The sequence below is a fragment of the Astatotilapia calliptera genome, chromosome 6 (assembly GCF_900246225.1).
Source record: "Astatotilapia calliptera chromosome 6, fAstCal1.2, whole genome shotgun sequence".
Classification (NCBI taxonomy): domain Eukaryota; kingdom Metazoa; phylum Chordata; class Actinopteri; order Cichliformes; family Cichlidae; genus Astatotilapia; species Astatotilapia calliptera.
Genome location: NC_039307.1, coordinates 754,959 through 772,979, shown reverse-complemented (window position 1 = coordinate 772,979; position 18,021 = coordinate 754,959). Strand labels below are relative to the sequence as shown.

At 49.3% G+C, this 18,021-nt stretch overlaps 1 protein-coding gene across 2 annotated transcripts; it reads left to right on the top strand.

The window, feature by feature from the left end:
* The first annotated feature begins 149 nt into the window (after nucleotides 1–149).
* aars2 (alanyl-tRNA synthetase 2, mitochondrial (putative)) lies at nucleotides 150–17,975 on the top strand. 2 transcript variants are annotated; one of them, XM_026169537.1, is made up of 22 exons: nucleotides 150–595; nucleotides 906–1,094; nucleotides 1,176–1,321; nucleotides 1,391–1,582; nucleotides 10,269–10,413; nucleotides 10,490–10,635; nucleotides 10,712–10,820; nucleotides 10,918–10,956; nucleotides 11,072–11,186; nucleotides 11,361–11,488; nucleotides 11,632–11,770; nucleotides 11,845–12,014; nucleotides 12,093–12,206; nucleotides 13,114–13,254; nucleotides 13,337–13,474; nucleotides 13,553–13,656; nucleotides 15,460–15,568; nucleotides 15,643–15,768; nucleotides 15,983–16,093; nucleotides 16,280–16,363; nucleotides 16,777–16,890; nucleotides 17,203–17,975. In XM_026169537.1, exons 1-22 carry the CDS (start codon nucleotides 167–169, stop codon nucleotides 17,365–17,367), a joined length of 3,153 nt encoding a protein of 1,050 aa, XP_026025322.1. In that variant the 5' UTR covers nucleotides 150–166; the 3' UTR covers nucleotides 17,368–17,975. The 2 variants fall into 2 exon arrangements, 1 of the variants encoding a protein (XP_026025322.1); XR_003272582.1 differs by lacking the exons at nucleotides 16,777–16,890; nucleotides 17,203–17,975 and having other exon boundaries at nucleotides 15,983–16,187; nucleotides 16,280–16,345.
* The last annotated feature ends 46 nt before the right edge of the window (nucleotides 17,976–18,021 follow it).

Below are 18,021 nucleotides of genomic sequence, written 5' to 3'. Positions count from 1 at the left end.
AGCAGCTTCCAGGCCGAGGACAAGAGGCGTAAACAATGAAACAGCAGAAACGCGCTGCTGCGTGACTTTAAAGACAGCTCTACTCTCAATCTGCAGTACAAGTTCTTAGTTACTCTCCGACGGGGACCCGTGACGTCACCTTTCTCTCTGGTTCCGTGATCAGCTGATGTTCTGCAGGAGAACCTGCGCTCAGCTGTGTATGACGTCACGCTGCGGTTCCACCGTGACACCAGCAGGTGGCGGCGCAGCTCTGACGGTTTTACACCCTCACGAGAAGAAGAAACGGCTGGCTGTGCGCATGCGTGTCTTAGCAGCTTGCAGTCCTTGCGGTACCGGTTCGGCTCGGCTCGCTGTGATCTGGATGATGATGCTGCTCCTGCGGAGGCTCCGGCCGCTCAGCGGGACGCCGGGCTTCCTCTCCGCCGCCTCAGAGCGCTCCTTCAGCGGCTCACCGCCGCCGCTGCCCGCCGCCCGGGTCCGGAGCGCCTTCGTGGAGTTTTTCCGGGACAAACACGGACACCTGCCGGTCCCGTCCTCCCCGGTCCGGCCCAGAGGAGACCCGAGCCTGCTGTTCGTCAACGCCGGCATGAACCAGGTCAGTACAGACCCGACCCGGTCCGGGGGTACCGGGAGATTTCAAAATAAGAGCCTGTCAGAGGCTGACTGCGGATCGATTAGACTTTATTGATGTTTCGTTTTATTGAATATTTTAGTCCAGATTAACAACAGTTGTCACACCTGTGCAGGTAAACACAGATGGCGGGGGAGGAAGTGGTCTGCGTATATGTCCTTCTGTGTGTATGTTTTATTGTGTGTGCGCGCGTGTGAGAAGCACTTTTTTTTAAAAAAAACCTTGTGATTTAACCAATCAGAGCCTTCTCTCCATCTTTGTGTGGCGCTCACAGTTCAAGCCCATCTTCCTGGGCACAGCGGACCCTCGTAGCAATATGGCGTCGTACCGCCGCGTGGTCAACAGCCAAAAATGCGTCCGAGCCGGCGGCAAACACAACGACCTGGATGACGTGGGCCGGGACGGCTACCACCACACCTTCTTTGAGATGCTGGGAAACTGGTCGTTTGGAGACTATTTCAAGGTGGGTCCCCTTCCTGTTTTCTTTAAGGTGGGAGTTTACTTCCTGTTTAAAAGAGGCTCACCCTGCTCTGTGTGCACTCAGGAGGAAGCGTGTCAGATGGCATGGAGCCTCCTCACAGAGCATTACGGGATACCTGCTGACAGGCTGTATGTCTCTTATTTTGGCGGTGATGCAGCAGCAGGGTTGCCAGCGGATGAGGATACACGGAACATCTGGCTGGAGATCGGGTAGGTGCACATCTGTCTGCAGCTGGGGCCGCACTGCTACAGGTCAGCTGACCCTTGCTGTCCCTTCAGGGTCCCCACCCACCGTCTGCTGCCATTCGGACTCAAGGACAACTTTTGGGAGATGGGGGACACGGGGCCCTGTGGTCCCTGCACCGAGATCCACTACGACCACGTCGGTGGGCGAGAGGCGGCGGCGCTCGTCAACGCTGACAGCCCAGAGGTGGTGGAGATCTGGAACCTGGTCTTCATGCAGTACAACAGGTACTGTACATGACTCACCTAGACCTTTTAATCTGCCTGAGACCACTTTAGTCCACATGAGACTACCTTAGTCATAAGATAGTTTCAAAGTTTAAAAATCAAAATATCAAATATCAAACGAAGAACATGAGGAGTGGAAGAGAACGGGGATCAAAAATATTTATTATGCCTCACATAGAACTGGGAAAAAAAGAGGAGTGGCCATTCTGATACCAAACAAGCTTTTGAGTTTACTGGAGAACATAAAGAGGGAAGATTTGTGTTGGTGAAAGGGAAAATGGAACAGCAAGACGTCACGCTGTGTAATATATATGCACCCCCTGGTAGTAGTACAGGGTTCTTTAAGGAGATATTCAGGCTTATTGCCGCAGAAAGTGTTGGAACATGTATATGTGCAGGAGATTTCAATTCTCCATCCAAAATGGGATACAACTAGCCGAGACCGGAGGGGAACTAAATTAGAGAAACAAGTATAAACAATGCTGAGTTGGGGCTTATAGATATTTGGAGATATTTACACAAAAATGAACGCATTACATTTTATTCAGCGAGACGTGATATGTACTCGAGGATTGATTATCGTTTTACTTTTAGTAAAGATCTCCACAGAGTGAAGGATTGTTTAATAGGACAGAGATTTATCTGATCATTCGGGATTACTATGAGGATTGGGTTTAAAGCTAGCCCCAGAAATATGGCGTCATTTTTGTGCCACTATTCTGAGCGCACGTAAAAAAAGTTTGCAGGTGCAAGTGTTTCATTTTGAGGAGAAATTTATTTTGAGCGAAGAAAAGCTGAATTTGAGTGAACAAAATTCATTGCTGCATGCAAAAACTGTATTTCAGTGTTTGCTATTATCCACACACACACACACACACACACACACACACACACACACAACACCAGCCCCTCTCACTCAGTTTTTGCATTTGCGCTCGCTCGCATTGTGTCGCTCGCGCTCTCAACATTTCTGCCCGTGTGCGCTCGACTCTTTCTCTACACCGTTATATCTGTGCCACAAAACCAGCCAATCACAGACTTGGATGCAAAAAAATCTGATTGGCTGTTTTGGTCTCCAATCAGCTCGAAATGACGAAATGCAATATCCCAGAATGCATTTGGTCCAAAACTCAAAGGAAGCAGTGGCGGAGGGACACAGAGGGGCGGAGTTTGAAATGTTACTCTTTCTGGGTCACAAAATAAACTTTTAAGATATTTTCATGTGAGAATGTTTCTGTGTAAACTTCAAATATCTGCTCGACTCATCAAGACATCACATATTTGCATAAGTGCTCTAACGTTTTTGGAGATGCCTGTTACCCACCAGCTGACCGGGTGGTCACTCGGGTTAAACATAATATAAAAGGCTGAACTGACAAAAAATCACCGACTACACCACCAGGTGTTACAGGAAAAACCATAAAGCCTTTGAACTAAAACAAACGCTGTTGTGACGGTGATGTACACTGTGTTGTTGGTATATATGTATGATTTGTATCACCTTCATGTTTCCCTCTCACCACATATCCAAACCGACATCATGACCAGCAGCTAAAGCATGCCTTAGGGGTAAAATTATTGCAAAATGTGCAGTCCTAAAGAAGGTGAGAGCAAAAATTGGAGCAACTGCACACCGTTACAAGGTGCCCCCGTGTGTTGGAGCAGATGAGGCCGGTTAAACAGGAGATCCACAAAATTTTAAGTGAAGAAATTGAAAGAAAATTAAAATATAATAGACAACGGTGGTATGAGGCAGGACCCAAAGCTGCTAGGCTATTATCATGGAGACTCAGCCCAGTGGTCAGAGGGCCCGGTGGCGCCAGTGTCCGGCAGCCTCGCCTCTGTCAATGCGCTACAATGTAGCTGCCATCACCAGTGTGTGAATTTGTGTGTGACTGGATGTGTAAAGCGCTTTGGGCTATATAAATACAGGCCATTTACCATAAGATTCAGAATTTCTTATCCAGCTTAGATCTGCCATTTATAGGTAAGCAGCAGAATGAAAAACTCGTCAGAGAAATATCAGCAGAAGAGCTCAACATTGGGATCTCAAAACTCAAGACTTTTAAAGCCCAGGATGTGATGGATTCCCACCAGAGTGGTATAGGCAGATGAGGGAACCCTTAATCCCACTACTAAAGGCCTCTTTTAATTACACTCTGAGTGGGGGGGCGCTCCCACCATCGTGGTGGGAGGTGTATATCTCTGTCATACCAAAAGCAGGGAAGGATAAAACTGACCCCAGAGGTTATAGACCTATTAGCGTGTTAAATATAGACTATAAACTATTTGCCGCGATTTTGGCTAGGAGGTTGAGTACATTGATGCCCATGCTGGAGGATCAAACAGGCGTCATTGGTAACAGACAAACACACGATAATATCAGAAGGGCCATTCATATTATTGGCCAGATACTTAAAGGGAAAACTGGAACAGTTCTCATTGGGCTTGATGCGGAAAAGGCATACGATACGGTCAGGTGGGAGTTTCTGTTTCATGTGTTGAAGAGATTTGGGCTATGTGACGGGTTTATTCAGTGTATAAGAATGATTTATATGTCTCCAACAGCGAGGATCAAAGTTAATGGAAGCCTTTCAAATCGGATAACACTACAACGTGGCTGCAGGCAGGGCTGCCCGTTGAGCCCGCTGCTCTTTAACCTTTTCATTGAGCCGTTGGCTCAATGCATCAGGGAAGACACTCGAGGGGGTTACAACGGGGATGGCGTGCTGGTAACACTAGGAAACCTGGAAGAGGGAATTCCTCTGCTATGGAAATACTGGAAGAATATGGCAGACTGTCTGGTTATAGACTAAACATTCAAAAAACTCACATCTTGACGTTCTTTTTTTAACCCCTCAAGACAATTGGTAGCAAGATATAGATTCGGATGGCATCAATCTCAAATGGAGTATTTGGGGATCCTGCTGACAAAAGACCTTGCATTGTTATATGAAGTTAATTATAATCGGGCGAACAAGAAGATGTATGAAGATCTGGAGAGGTGGGGTCTGCTCCACCTCGATCTGGGCAGCAGAGTTAGAGCGATAAAGATAAATATCCTCCCAAAGCTGCTATATTTGTTTGCAGCACTTCCACTGGAGGTTCCAGCAAAACAATTTAGGGAGTGGGATATGCATTGCTCAAGATTCATATGGGGAAATAAAAGGCCGAGAGTGAGATATGCAACAATGCAGCTGCCTGGTGAGCGGGGGGGCATGGCTCTACCGTGCTTTGAGGATTACTATCTGGCAGCCCAGATCAGACCTCTGTGCTGGTGTAACTCTAAGTTTGAGGCAAAATGGAAGCACATTGAGCTTTCTTTGATGGATTTCCCAATACAGTCTGTTCTGGGGTCTCTTGAGAGTTTGCGACAGGCATATCAGATGCAAAATTTATGTGTAAGTTTTTCCCTGAAAAAATGTGCAGATGTGATTACAATTCTTTGTGTTAACTCATTCACTGCCAGCCATTGGCAGTGAATGAGTTAAACCCATTGACTCATTCACTGCCATTGACGGCTATAGACGTCAATGGCAGTGAATGAGTTAATAGGGAAATAGGGTTGCTGGGATGGCCAGCGTATCTCCCACGCTTCCTTCCAGCATTGTTAGAACATAAATTCAGGGAGTGGTCCAGGCATGGAATCACTGCGATCTGTAAGATAGTGAAGCATGGGGAGCTGATCAATTTTGAGGACGTGTCAGATTTACGAGATCGGCAGGGAAGATTTTTATCGTTACCTACAGGTTCAGAGCTTCTTCCGGAAGGAAATTAGAATGCTTGACGCAGATGCTAGTGGGGTGATCCAAATATTTGTGGATGCTTATGGTGAGAACCTTATAAGAGGTACTATAGGCAAAGTGTACAGAAGTTTCATATCTATGAAAAAGAGCTCAACAACATATGTCAGTCATTGATTATATAAAGCACCTCGAGGCATAAATTCTTTAACATGGCGAGATTTTGGATGGCAGAATTTAAGTAGATTCTTCATCACACCAAAGCAGAAATCCAAAATAAGTGGTTCAGGCGCTTCGAGGGAGTGCGGGGAGGTCGCTGCAGGTTGCTTCCATGTCTTCTGGTCATGCCCTAAACTGAAGACCTTTTGGGAAGAGATAAATACTGGTGGATGTGCTTGAAGTAACACTGGACTTCTCCTTTAGTACCATGTACCTTGGGAAAACTCCTGAAAATAATTATGGTTGCATGCAAAAAGGCGATTACTAAATGTTGGTTGCAGACAAGCCCCCCCACACGGAAGCTGGTCATAGACATTATTAACGTAATCCATCATATGGAATAGATTACCTTCTCACTGCAGCTGCAGAGGGAGAAAGGAGAGAGACTTTGGGAAAGATGGGATCGTTACACTTTAACGTTCTCAAGAACCAGACGTTTTGATCTCAGTTTGTCCGTTTATTCCGTAACACAGGCAAACGGGCCGTTAACTCAGGGGAGAGTGCCCTCATATAACACCTCACTTCAGCCGCGTACAGTCACACAACAACGAAGACCCCCTCCCTTTCCTGCACACATTAACTCCCTTTTTCCTGCAGCACAACCAAGTATGTATCTTAAAGAAACAACAACAGCGTGCAGAGATAACCAACCTGTCACTGTAAAATAACATTTAACCATCGTTACAATATGTTAAAACTAGAAAGTGATACCTATGTGATGCAGAGGAAGACCCGCGATTTTGTTTGAATGGAACATTACCTGTGTAATATGTGTAAGTAAAACAAGGTGATGTGTAGTTGGGGCTGGGCGATATATCGAGGTTCTTTAAAAATATCGATATATTTTTATACGAGATATAAAATGTGACAATATCGTTTATATCAATATAGTCTATGTTACGTTATAATTATAGTTGTGGAGCCATAGGTTTGCCTCTCTTTCGTCCACTTTTGTCTCTACGCAACGTTACTCGGCCTCGCCTCTCCTTCACTGAACACAGCTCCCCCTCCTCCCCCATCGCTTCGCCTGCAGGCAGCGACAAGCTGGACACGGCAAATCTCCGTTAACGAGTTACTGCACATCGCCCCGTGCGTGGGGCTGGACGGCGTCAACGTGCTAACAAGCTAACCACGCTAACGAGCTAACCACGCTAACGCCATGCATGGCCTGAAATCCTTTCATTTTCTCAAAAGTTGACAGCGCGCCTTATGTATGAATTCTGGTTGTGCTTGATGGCCGCGAACCGATTTTATGTGCTGCACGGCGCTCAGCAATCTGTCAAAAAATGTTTTAGTACAACTTTGCTAAGCTACAGAGGCTTGATGGATTGTCGGAGCATTACGGCTACCGAGGAGCCTCGCGGAGTGATACGTACTGTGCTTCCTTTTTTTTCTCTCTCTCTCTTTTTTGTGTCCTGTTTGGATCTTTAGCATCAGAACTGTTGTCTTAAGGCCAAGAAAGATGCCAAGCGGATTTATTTTACCAAGTGGATCATCATGGTCTTGCCATATTGGTCCATTTGATTTACCTTTATTATATTTATGAATTTATTTTATTTTCAGTTGCTACAAACAGGACAGACATGACTGGGGGATAGGACAGGGAGAGAGAATGAAAGAGAGGGAGAGAAAGAAAACCAAAGGGGAGAAGAGACGGTGAGAAGGGGGGGAAGAAAGAAAAAACAAAAAAAAGAAAAAAAACACCTGGGCCACCTGTATGGAGAAAAAAAACAGAAGAGAAAGCAAACAACAAAGAGCAACATAATAAAAAAAAGCACCATCACAATAAACTAGCTAGCAGTAGATATCAGTAGATACTAAATAATAAACGATATTGTGCAGCACGCAAGATAGACAGCGTACAATGTGCTTTGAGGCAGCAGCCAAGAAAGCTGTAGTCCGCGTCTGTGAATACCCGTGTGTACACCTGTGTGCATACCTGTGTGGATCAGCATGCTTGCATTCCAAAGGTTTCTCCATGTAACGATCTGCTAGGGAGTGTGGGGGGGCCACAGCCCCGTCCTCCAGGGCATGAAGCAGGTATGGAGGAGATCAAAACTTCAGACATCCAGAGGCCCCCAGAACACAAGAGACCAAGGAAGACCCACAGAGGGGCAGCCGCGCCACTGTCCCAGAAAGAGCTGAGGAGAGTCCCAGATGAGGGCTCACTCAGCAGCCGCGGAGCAGAAGCCAGGGGGGGTTGCAGTGACGCCGGCAGCCAGCTGTGCCTGAGTGACCGAGCCCCAGGCCGAGAGGCCGAGGGCACCCCACCTCCGAAGTGGCCCGAGCGAGCCCCAGGCTCCAGGCCCCGATAAGCGGCCGCCAAGGAGTGAGCCGGTGTGTACCTGGACACCCACCCCCGGACACAAAGAACCACCAACGCACCGACACCTGAGGGAGTCCGCCACTGGCAGGGGAAGTGGTGGTGGGTGGAGATAGGCCTCCAAACCTTGGAGGGCCTGAGATGTCCCCAGAGAGGTGGCGCCTGACACCCAACCTGACATATAGACACAGACATACAGGCACACACAAACATCCATTCCCACCCTCATGCTCTCATATGCACTTACTCCACACTCAACCAACGTGGAGACAGACATAAAGAGACGTTGTACACACGATCACACTCCCCAAGCGTACTCTACGAACCGGGTCTAGGTACCCTTGCCCCTGGGGGGGGGGGGAACTGCACCCAGACCCAGGTGGTGTTACCCTTTTCCCTGCAGTGGGGGGAGGCAGACCGCCCTGACTCCGCAGCAGCAGGGAGGCCCCACACTCCAGACCGCAGTCGGACGGCCAACTCCTCCTCCTAGCCCCCCCTGCTCCAGCAGGCCGCAGAGAACGGGGGTGAGAGAAGACTCCAAACCTCCCTCCACCCGCTCATTGTAGTGTTGATGCATGTGTGTTCTAAGGTGCATTTAAAACCCAGGAGGGCATAGAGCTACCTGCCAGAGAGCAGCAGGTAAGCGCATAGTCCCTCCTGCTAGCCCTCAATGTCTATGTGTATTTAAAATTGAGAGGTGGGCAACGATGCCAGGGGTGGGGTGTACACCCTGATGGTACTTTGGACTCCGTGTATCGTGCCCACCCCCAAGATCCTATATGTATGTGTAATGAGAGTGTGAGTAATGTGAATGTCTAAGTTGTGGGATAAAATTGAGGCAGAGGCAGCCAGAAGGGGACAGAGGGGGGGGGGGGGGGGGTAGCCTCCTCTGCACCCTGGTGACATACCCCTACTCCAAGGCCCTGCATGTGTGGGTGGTTGTGGTGGAGCGGGAAGAGGGAGGCAGCTGGAGATGGGCAGGGAAGGAAGGGAGGGGCAAGTGACCCCTCCCTGGGGCCAGCTCCCCCGCTGACCCCAGTAGGCACCCCCATACTCCGCGACCCGCCAGGGAAAGGGGGCCCAGGCCCATCCAGACCGGGGCCCAGTGCAGCAGCGCCCCCCGGCCCCACAGAGCCTGAGACAGTCCACCCAACCCCACCACAGAGAAAACCAGGCTGAGATCTTCCTCCACCTCTCCTGTATCTCCCCCTCCCACGTACTGTGCTTCAACGTAATATTACCGTACTGTGTGTGTATGGCAAACTTTAAAGCACTGGGCGGGCCCCACACTTTGGGAAGGTCTGCTTTAGTCCATGTGTAGTTACTTTAGTCCATGCGTAGTTACTTTAGTCCATGCGTAGTTACTTTAGAGTCCATGTGTAGTTACTTTAGAGTCCATGCGTAGTTACTTTAGTCCATGCGTAGTTACTTTAGTCCATGCGTAGTTACTTTAGAGTCCATGTGTAGTTACTTTAGAGTCCATGCGTAGTTACTTTAGTCCATGCGTAGTTACTTTAGAGTCCATGCGTAGTTACTTTAGTCCATGCGTAGTTACTTTAGAGTCCATGCGTAGTTACTTTAGAGTCCATGCGTAGTTACTTTAGAGTCCATGCGTAGTTACTTTAGAGTCCATGTGTAGTTACTTTAGAGTCCATGCGTAGTTACTTTAGTCCATGTGTAGTTACTTTAGAGTCCATGTGTAGTTACTTTAGAGTCCATGCGTAGTTACTTTAGAGTCCATGTGTAGTTACTTTAGTCCATGCGTAGTTACTTTAGAGTCCATGTGTAGTTACTTTAGAGTCCATGTGTAGTTACTTTAGAGTCCATGCGTAGTTACTTTAGAGTCCATGTGTAGTTACTTTAGTCCATGCGTAGTTACTTTAGAGTCCATGCGTAGTTACTTTAGAGTCCATGTGTAGTTACTTTAGTCCATGCGTAGTTACTTTAGAGTCCATGCGTAGTTACTTTAGAGTCCATGCGTAGTTACTTTAGAGTCCATGTGTAGTTACTTTAGTCCATGTGTAGTTACTTTAGTCCATGTGTAGTTACTTTAGAGTCCATGCGTAGTTACTTTAGAGTCCATGTGTAGTTACTTTAGTCCATGCGTAGTTACTTTAGAGTCCATGCGTAGTTACTTTAGAGTCCATGTGTAGTTACTTTAGTCCATGCGTAGTTACTTTAGGGTCCATGCGTAGTTACTTTAGTCCATGCGTAGTTACTTTAGTCCATGCGTAGTTACTTTAGGGTCCATGCGTAGTTACTTTAGTCCATGCGTAGTTACTTTAGTCCATGCGTAGTTACTTTAGGGTCCATGCGTAGTTACTTTAGTCCATGCGTAGTTACTTTAGTCCATGCGTAGAGCACTTCCTTTGTCTTGAATCTTGGTCCCATCCCGTCTCAGGGAGGTGGACCACAGTCTGCGGCTGCTGCCCCAGGTCAGCGTGGATACTGGGATGGGTCTGGAGAGACTGGTGAGCGTCCTGCAGGGCAAAACCTCCAACTATGACACAGATCTGTTCACACCGCTGCTGCACGCCATCCACCAGGTATGCCGGCACACACAAGAGCACACACAGGTGTCCTGCACAGGTTGTCATGGTGACACGTGTACCATGTCCTCAGAGGTCGGGGGTGGAGCCGTATAGGGGCAGGATGGGGGCGGTGGATGTTGGTCAGGTGGATCTGGCCTACAGAGTCGTAGCTGACCACGTCCGGACATTATCGGTGTGCATCGCTGACGGAGTTTACCCGGGCATGTCAGGAGCCGAGTGAGTCACCTACCAATCAGCTGTCAGCGTGACGCCAGAAGCAGGCATCTTATGTTTACCTGTGTGTGGGTGTCAGGTTGGTGCTGAGGAGGATTTTACGGCGGGCGGTTCGGTTCTGTGTCGAGGTCCTTCGTGCTCCCCAGGGAACGCTCGCCAGCCTAGTTCCCACCGTCGCCGACCTGCTGGTAAAACACCATCCCATAATGCCTCTGAACTGACATTATTTTGCATTTTACAGTAAATTGAAGGCTGTTTTATCGATTACCTGGTTTCTGTTGCCAGGGTAACATTTATCCAGAGCTGCACCAGGAGACAGACCGGGTGAGTTTGTATTATGACCTCTGACCTCATCGCTCCTGACTTTCAGAGTCAGATCATGAAAGTTGGGTCACGTGATATAGCAGGAAATTGTCATCAGATGGTGTTTGTCTTCCAGATTGTGGACATCATCAACGAGAACGAGGCTCACTTCCTGTCGTCTCTGCAGCAGGGCAGCAGGCTGATCGAGCGCACGCTTAGCAGGAAGGACTACAAACATGGAGTCTTCCCCGGTCAGTCCAGGTCCAGACTCTGACACGTGAACACACCTCGTGAACACACCTGAGTTAATCAGGATGTTAATGAAGCCTTTAATTAACAGTCTGAGGTTGACGATGGCCTGAGCCGAGCCCACCTGTTGGGCTCAGGTGTTCATACCTGGTTAATTATTTCCTTTCTTCCGGCAGCCTCAGTGGCTTGGTCTCTCCACCGGGACCTGGGCTTCCCTCTGGACCTGGTGGACCTGATCCTGGAGGAAAGGGGGGTCCATGTAGACCGCCAGGAGCTGGACCGCCTGATTGCCGAGAACCAGAAGGTGGGGCTTAATTCACTCGTCTTAATCTGGAAACAGTGAGGGCTTTTACTGTGAAGGACAGAGAAGGCTGCTTTTATTCTGAAAAGACAAAGGTTTTCATTGCCTACTGGAATGAGATCCACACACCTGTCTGTGTGTCTCAGGTGGCTTTAGAGCTGCAGGCAGGTGACCGTGCCCAGGTGACACTGGACGTCCTCAGTCTGACGGAGCTGCAGCGTCTTGGCGTTCCTCACACCGACGACAGTCTCAAATATGACTACCGCCTGGCCGAGGGTCGATACGGTATGTTCCACCTGCACAGGTAACACACCTGAGCCTCGGTGGTCAGCTAATGATGTCCACATACTTCCTCCCAGTGTTCCCACCGTGCCGTGCGACAGTTCTCGCACTCTACGACGGGCAGGCTTTGGTGTCGGAGGTCTCCGAGGGTCAGCGCTGCAGCGTCATACTGGACCGTACCTGCTTCTACGCCGAGCAGGGGGGCCAGTCACATGACCAGGGCTACTTCACCCTGTATGAGCTGCAGGTCAGCAGGCGCCTCCCTCAGTGCATCGTGAGAAACATTTTTGTGTCCCTATGACTCCACCTCTTTCCTGTCTCTCAGGACGTGCTCTTTCCTGTGGAGGCGGTGGTCTGGGCGGGGGGCTACGTGGTCCATCGGGTCACCGTGGCCGACAACCTGAAGACCGGCGACCAGCTCCAGCTGCACCTGGATCAGGTAAACAGCTGGGTTCAATTGACATTTAAAGGGGCAGTTCACTAAGGGCCAGAGTAACGGTGTGTGCACAGCCCAGCGCTCCCACACACGGACCGAACACGAGCAGCATGAAATCGGAGCTGTGGCATCAAAGTGCTTGATTGCAGCTTCGATTGCTCTCAGGCCGCTGTCGCTCTGAAGCTCAGTTAGTTCGGTCTGAAGGTGAAACAACAATGCAAAAACCAGCAGCACGAAAAGTTCGGCAGCAAAAAACCTCGACTACTCAACAGCGATGGAGACGCTACGGTCATCTGAACGGAGAATCTCGGGCTCGCTTCGTTAAATTTGTTGAGCCGCCACGTGTTGGCTTTAAAGCATCTGTGACCTCTGTGTCAGCGTCCACAGTTTGATATCAGTCACATCACTGCGGCGACTCTTGGTGGGTCGATCTCTCTTTACGTCTTTTACTTTAGGAGGAAGAGAAACATATTTGAGCACATTAAACACGCACATTTATTCACATGTGGACCCGATGCTTTGGACAAACGGTGATGGCTCCAAAGTCGGGCTGGGATCATCTCTCCGCTCATCACATCTAACCTTCAGTTTAATCAGACCACAATTCTGTGACCACGATGAACAAAAGCGGTGAGAATTCTCAAATTCCTCCATCAACCTCAAATCCTGGACGAGTGAAACAGATTGATTCCCTGCGACGCTGACTCGAGGCACCGCCTCCTCCAGAATTGCCTTGGGTCTGGTGGCGACTCTGTCACCTCCACCTGTGCTGATCTCACTCTTTACCGTCGGCGCTGTGTCGTGTAGCCGTGTTCAGTTTCTTTGTTGCTGCCTTTCATGATTTGATCTCACCTTGTAAGAGTGTTTCTTGTTTCCTCTGCTGACTTCCTGTTTCCTGTTGGGGTTCCAGGTGCACAGGCTGTCCTGCATGGTTAAGCACACGGCCACGCACATCCTGAACTTCGCCCTGAGGAAGGTTCTGGGTGCTTCGGTGCAGCAGCGAGGCTCGCACGTGTCGGCCGATCGCCTTCGCTTCGATTTCAGCGTAAAGGTCAGGCCGCCATTCGTGAGCCCGACAATGGCGGCATGGTGCAGGCCGCGCAGGTTCTGATGCGTCTGTGTGTTGTCCTCAGGGCTCTCTGAGCGTGTCACAGCTGCAGCAAGTGGAAAGGTGCGTTAATGACATCATCTCAGCCAATCAGATCGTTCACAGTCAGGAGCTTCCCCTCCAGAGAGCTCGCGGCATCAGCGGCCTGAGGACAGTGGATGAGGTGAGCTCAGACTTCGCATTTTGGGTCACCTGCTGTCTCACCTGCTGTCTCACCTGCCACCGTCACCTGTTTCTGCAGGTGTATCCTGATCCTGTTCGGGTCGTGTCAGTGGAGCTGCCGGTGACCGAGCTTCTGGACAAACAGTCGGACAGACAGACGTCTGTGGAGCTCTGCTGTGGAACGTGAGTCTGTGCTCACCTGGACACAGACACACACACAGACAGACACACACAGACAGACACACACACACAGACAGCTGAACGGGCTTGTATGTGTGTCTATCTTATTGAGGACCTTCATTGACATAACCCTGACACTAAAACCACATTTTGAGTCTCAAGAAGGCTTCAAACTTGTGAGGACCGGTGTGTGTGACTGTTGGTCCTCATGAAGACAGGCACACACACAGGCACACACAGACACAAACAGACACACACACACAGACAGACACACACAGACAGACACAGACACACACAGACAGACACACACACACACACAGACAGACACACACACACACACAGACAGACACAGACACACACACAGACACACACAGACACACACACAGACACACACACACAGACAGACACACAGACACACAGACAGACACACACAGACAGACACACAGACAGACACACACACACACAGACACACACACACAGACAGACACACACACACAGACAGACACACACAGACAGACACACACAGACAGACACACAGACACACAGACACACACACACAGACAGACACACACACACACAGACACACACAGACAGACAGACACACACACACAGACAGACACACACAGACAGACACACACAGACAGACACACAGGCACAGACAGACACTGGCACACACACACAGACAGACACACACACACACAGACAGACAGACAGACACACACACAGGCACAGACAGACACAGACAGACACACAGGCACAGACACACACACACAGACAGACACACACAGACAGACACACACAGACAGACACAGACACACACAGACAGACACAGACAGACACACAGGCACAGACAGACAGACAGACACACAGGCACAGACAGACACTGGCACACACACACACAGGCACAGACAGACACACACAGACAGACACAGACACACACACACAGACAGACACACACACACAGACAGACACAGACAGACACACACACACACACACACACACACACACACAGACAGACACACAGGCACAGACAGACAGACACACACACAGGCACAGACAGACACTGGCACACACACACACACAGACACACACACACACACACAGACACAGACACACACACACAGACACACACAGACACAGACAGACACAGACACACAGACAGAGACAGACACACACACACACAGACACACACAGACACAGACAGACACAGACACACAGACAGAGACAGACACACACAGACACACACACACACACACAGACACAGACACACACACACAGACACACACAGACACAGACAGACACAGACACACAGACAGAGACAGACACACACACACACAGACACACACACACAGACACACACAGACACAGACAGACACAGACACACAGACACAGACAGACACACACAGACACACAGACACACACAGGCACAGACAGACAGACACACACACAGGCACAGACAGACAGACACACACACAGGCACAGACAGACACTGGCACACACACACACACACAGACACACACAGGCACACACACACACTGGCACACACACACACACACACACACACAGGCACAGACACACAGACAGACACACACGCCCCTCAGGTTAAAAGGAGGTGAACATGCTTTAAATAAGAAACCAGGGGATGACGTCACAGCAGCCATTCCATCTTTTATTTACAGTTATATTACAGCTGCCATTAGTCAGGATAATCAGATGTCATGTGACCTGTCATTGTTTGAGAGGTTAAGTTTAACTAGCAGGTGTAGACGTGTCACCTGGCGCTCTGCCGGCCGTCTCTGTGTTCAGTCACCTGCTGCAGACCGGCGCCATCGAGGACCTGGTGATCGTCTCTGAGAGGCAGCTGGTGAAAGGAATCAGTCGGATCGTTGCCGTGACGGGACAGGAAGCGGCACGGGTCAGTGAAGTCATGACATAATGATTAGGTGGAATAAAATGAGACGTAGCTCTTTTAACACTCTGTGCTCTCAGGCTCGGGAGGCGGGGCACGTTTTATCTCAGGACGTCGACTCGCTGTCAGCCAGACTTGGACGCTCCGCCCCCTCCTGCCTGGACACTGCCCAGTGCTTTTCCAAGGAGGTGGGCGTCCTCTCAGATGTAAGTACGATGACCTGTCAGTCAGAGAAGCCACGCCCCTAACAATCCAAACGTTATAGAGTTTAAACAGGTGAGTTATAATCAGCAGAGGAAATATTATCTATAGACACCCAAACAGTTTGTGTATGAGGCTGTGGACTGACCCAGGAACAGCACACGTCCCAGCGTCCCGTGTGAGCCTGTGTGCACTTTGACCCTGTGCTGTGTCTCCCAGGCTGTGGATAACACCCCCATCCCACAGTGGCAGCGCAGAGAGCTGCAGAGTCGACTCCGCGCTCTGCAGAGGACGAGCAACACCGCCGTCAGGAAACTGGAGACCAGAGAGGTGAGCACGCCCTGAGACGCACGCAGAGCTAATCAATCAGAGCTGATTACACCCCCACCCATTGGTGCTCTGCTGATGATGTCATTAAACCCAGGTGATTTACGTGTGATCCACCTGACTGTGTGATGGGGGACAGTTTGAGTGTGTGGCTGCTTTGACACTCTTTTCCCATCATGCTTTTCTCAGGCGGCAGTGCAAGCTCAGGCCCTGCAGGAGAAACACGGAAGGACGGAGCTGCTGGTGGACTTGGTGGAGACCAGCTCTCTGTCAGTACGTAGAGACCGTTCCTAATGAAGCCTCACACACTTTAAATTCATGCTTTTAATCCCTGTTCAGTTTGATTCATGCAGCACAAAATCACAGAAGGTGCCTCAAGAAGCATCCTACCACTAGGTGACAGTGGGAACGAAGAACTTTCAATTCAATATATTTATGCAGCACCAACAACAGTCGCCTCACAGCGCTTTATACTGTAAGGTCGACCCTACAATAATACAGACAGAAAAACCCAACAATCATATGACCCCCTATGAGCAGCACTTTGGCGACAGTGGGAAGTAAAAACTCCCTTTTAACAGGAAGAAACCTCCGGCAGAGCCAGGCTCAGGGAGGGGCGGGGACATCCTGAGCCTGGTTCTGTCGGATCACTGAGGTTCTGCTCTGATGTGGTTCTAATGTTTCAGGTTCTGATGAAGACGGTGAACCAGCTGAGCTCCACTGCTCCTCTCAGTCATGTGATGCTGCTCGCTCACCAGAGGCATTCTGGCAAGGTTTTGTGTGCCTGTCAGGTTCCCAAGGTAACTACCATTAAGCAGCCAGGCTCCGCCCACTGTGATGTTTGTCTTAAATGTGAGGCTTAACAGGATGTGACATCAAAAAAGCCGTTCTTATTTAAACAAAGGTGTAAATGAAACTCTGAGTTTGTTAATTCTGAGATCAAACTTTTCTGCTTCCAGGAGACAGTTAAATGCTCAGTCAGTTACCGTGGTAACAGTGCTCTATTGACGGTAGCTTTCTATCACTAAAACACGGTGAACATTCTCAGAGCTGTTTGGACAATGTCTGATCAGGAAAAGGAAGCGCCTAATTGACCGCCCCTTCCTCTGCAGGTCTCGCCATCCCTCGTCGCTTCTGATTGGGCAGTGGCTGTGTGTTACCACCTCAACGGGAGCGCCGGTGGCTCAGAGGTGGTTGCCAAGGGAACAGGAAACAGCAATGACATCACCAAGGCTCTGAGGTGGGCCAAGGAGTTCGCCTCCCAGAGAATGCAGTGATGATGTCATAAAGAGACCCTCTTCTCATTGGATGATAGGCTGAGGCGAACTTTTTGAACACATGAAGTTTGATTTCAAAGAGGACAGACAGCCCTGCTCTCGATATTCTCTTTATTGTGAAAGGTTACATTATGAAACACTCAGCTAATCACAGCACAGGGAGGATTAACCAATCAGAAACCAGCACCCAGCAGGTTCATCACCTGGCGTTTCGAGGACCTCAGAGCAGCGACACGTTGAGCCACTGCAAAGACACAAACACAGGTGTTAAATCATGTGACCAAACACACCTAAATCTTTTCAAAGGTGATCCCGCACCAAGTCTGGGCTTTCAAAATAAAAGCCTGCCAGGGGTGACAACTCAGCTTAAAACCAAACTTTGTTTTTCAGAATAAAGTTTCATTTCCTGAATAAAGCTACGACCCGTCCAACCCATAGATTGGTTATAAACGAGAAACCAGCAGCTTCACATTCACCTGAAATTCCTGTTGTGAACAGGAAGTAAACATGTAGACTTTCTAAATAAGAGTCTCAGCAGCTTTAAAGGTGTCCTGCAGAGGTGCTGTGTCTTTGTTTTGGGTTTGAATATTAATAAAAAACTTTGTTCACCGTTTTGTCATTTCATTACACTCAGAGCTCCGCCTCCTTACAGGT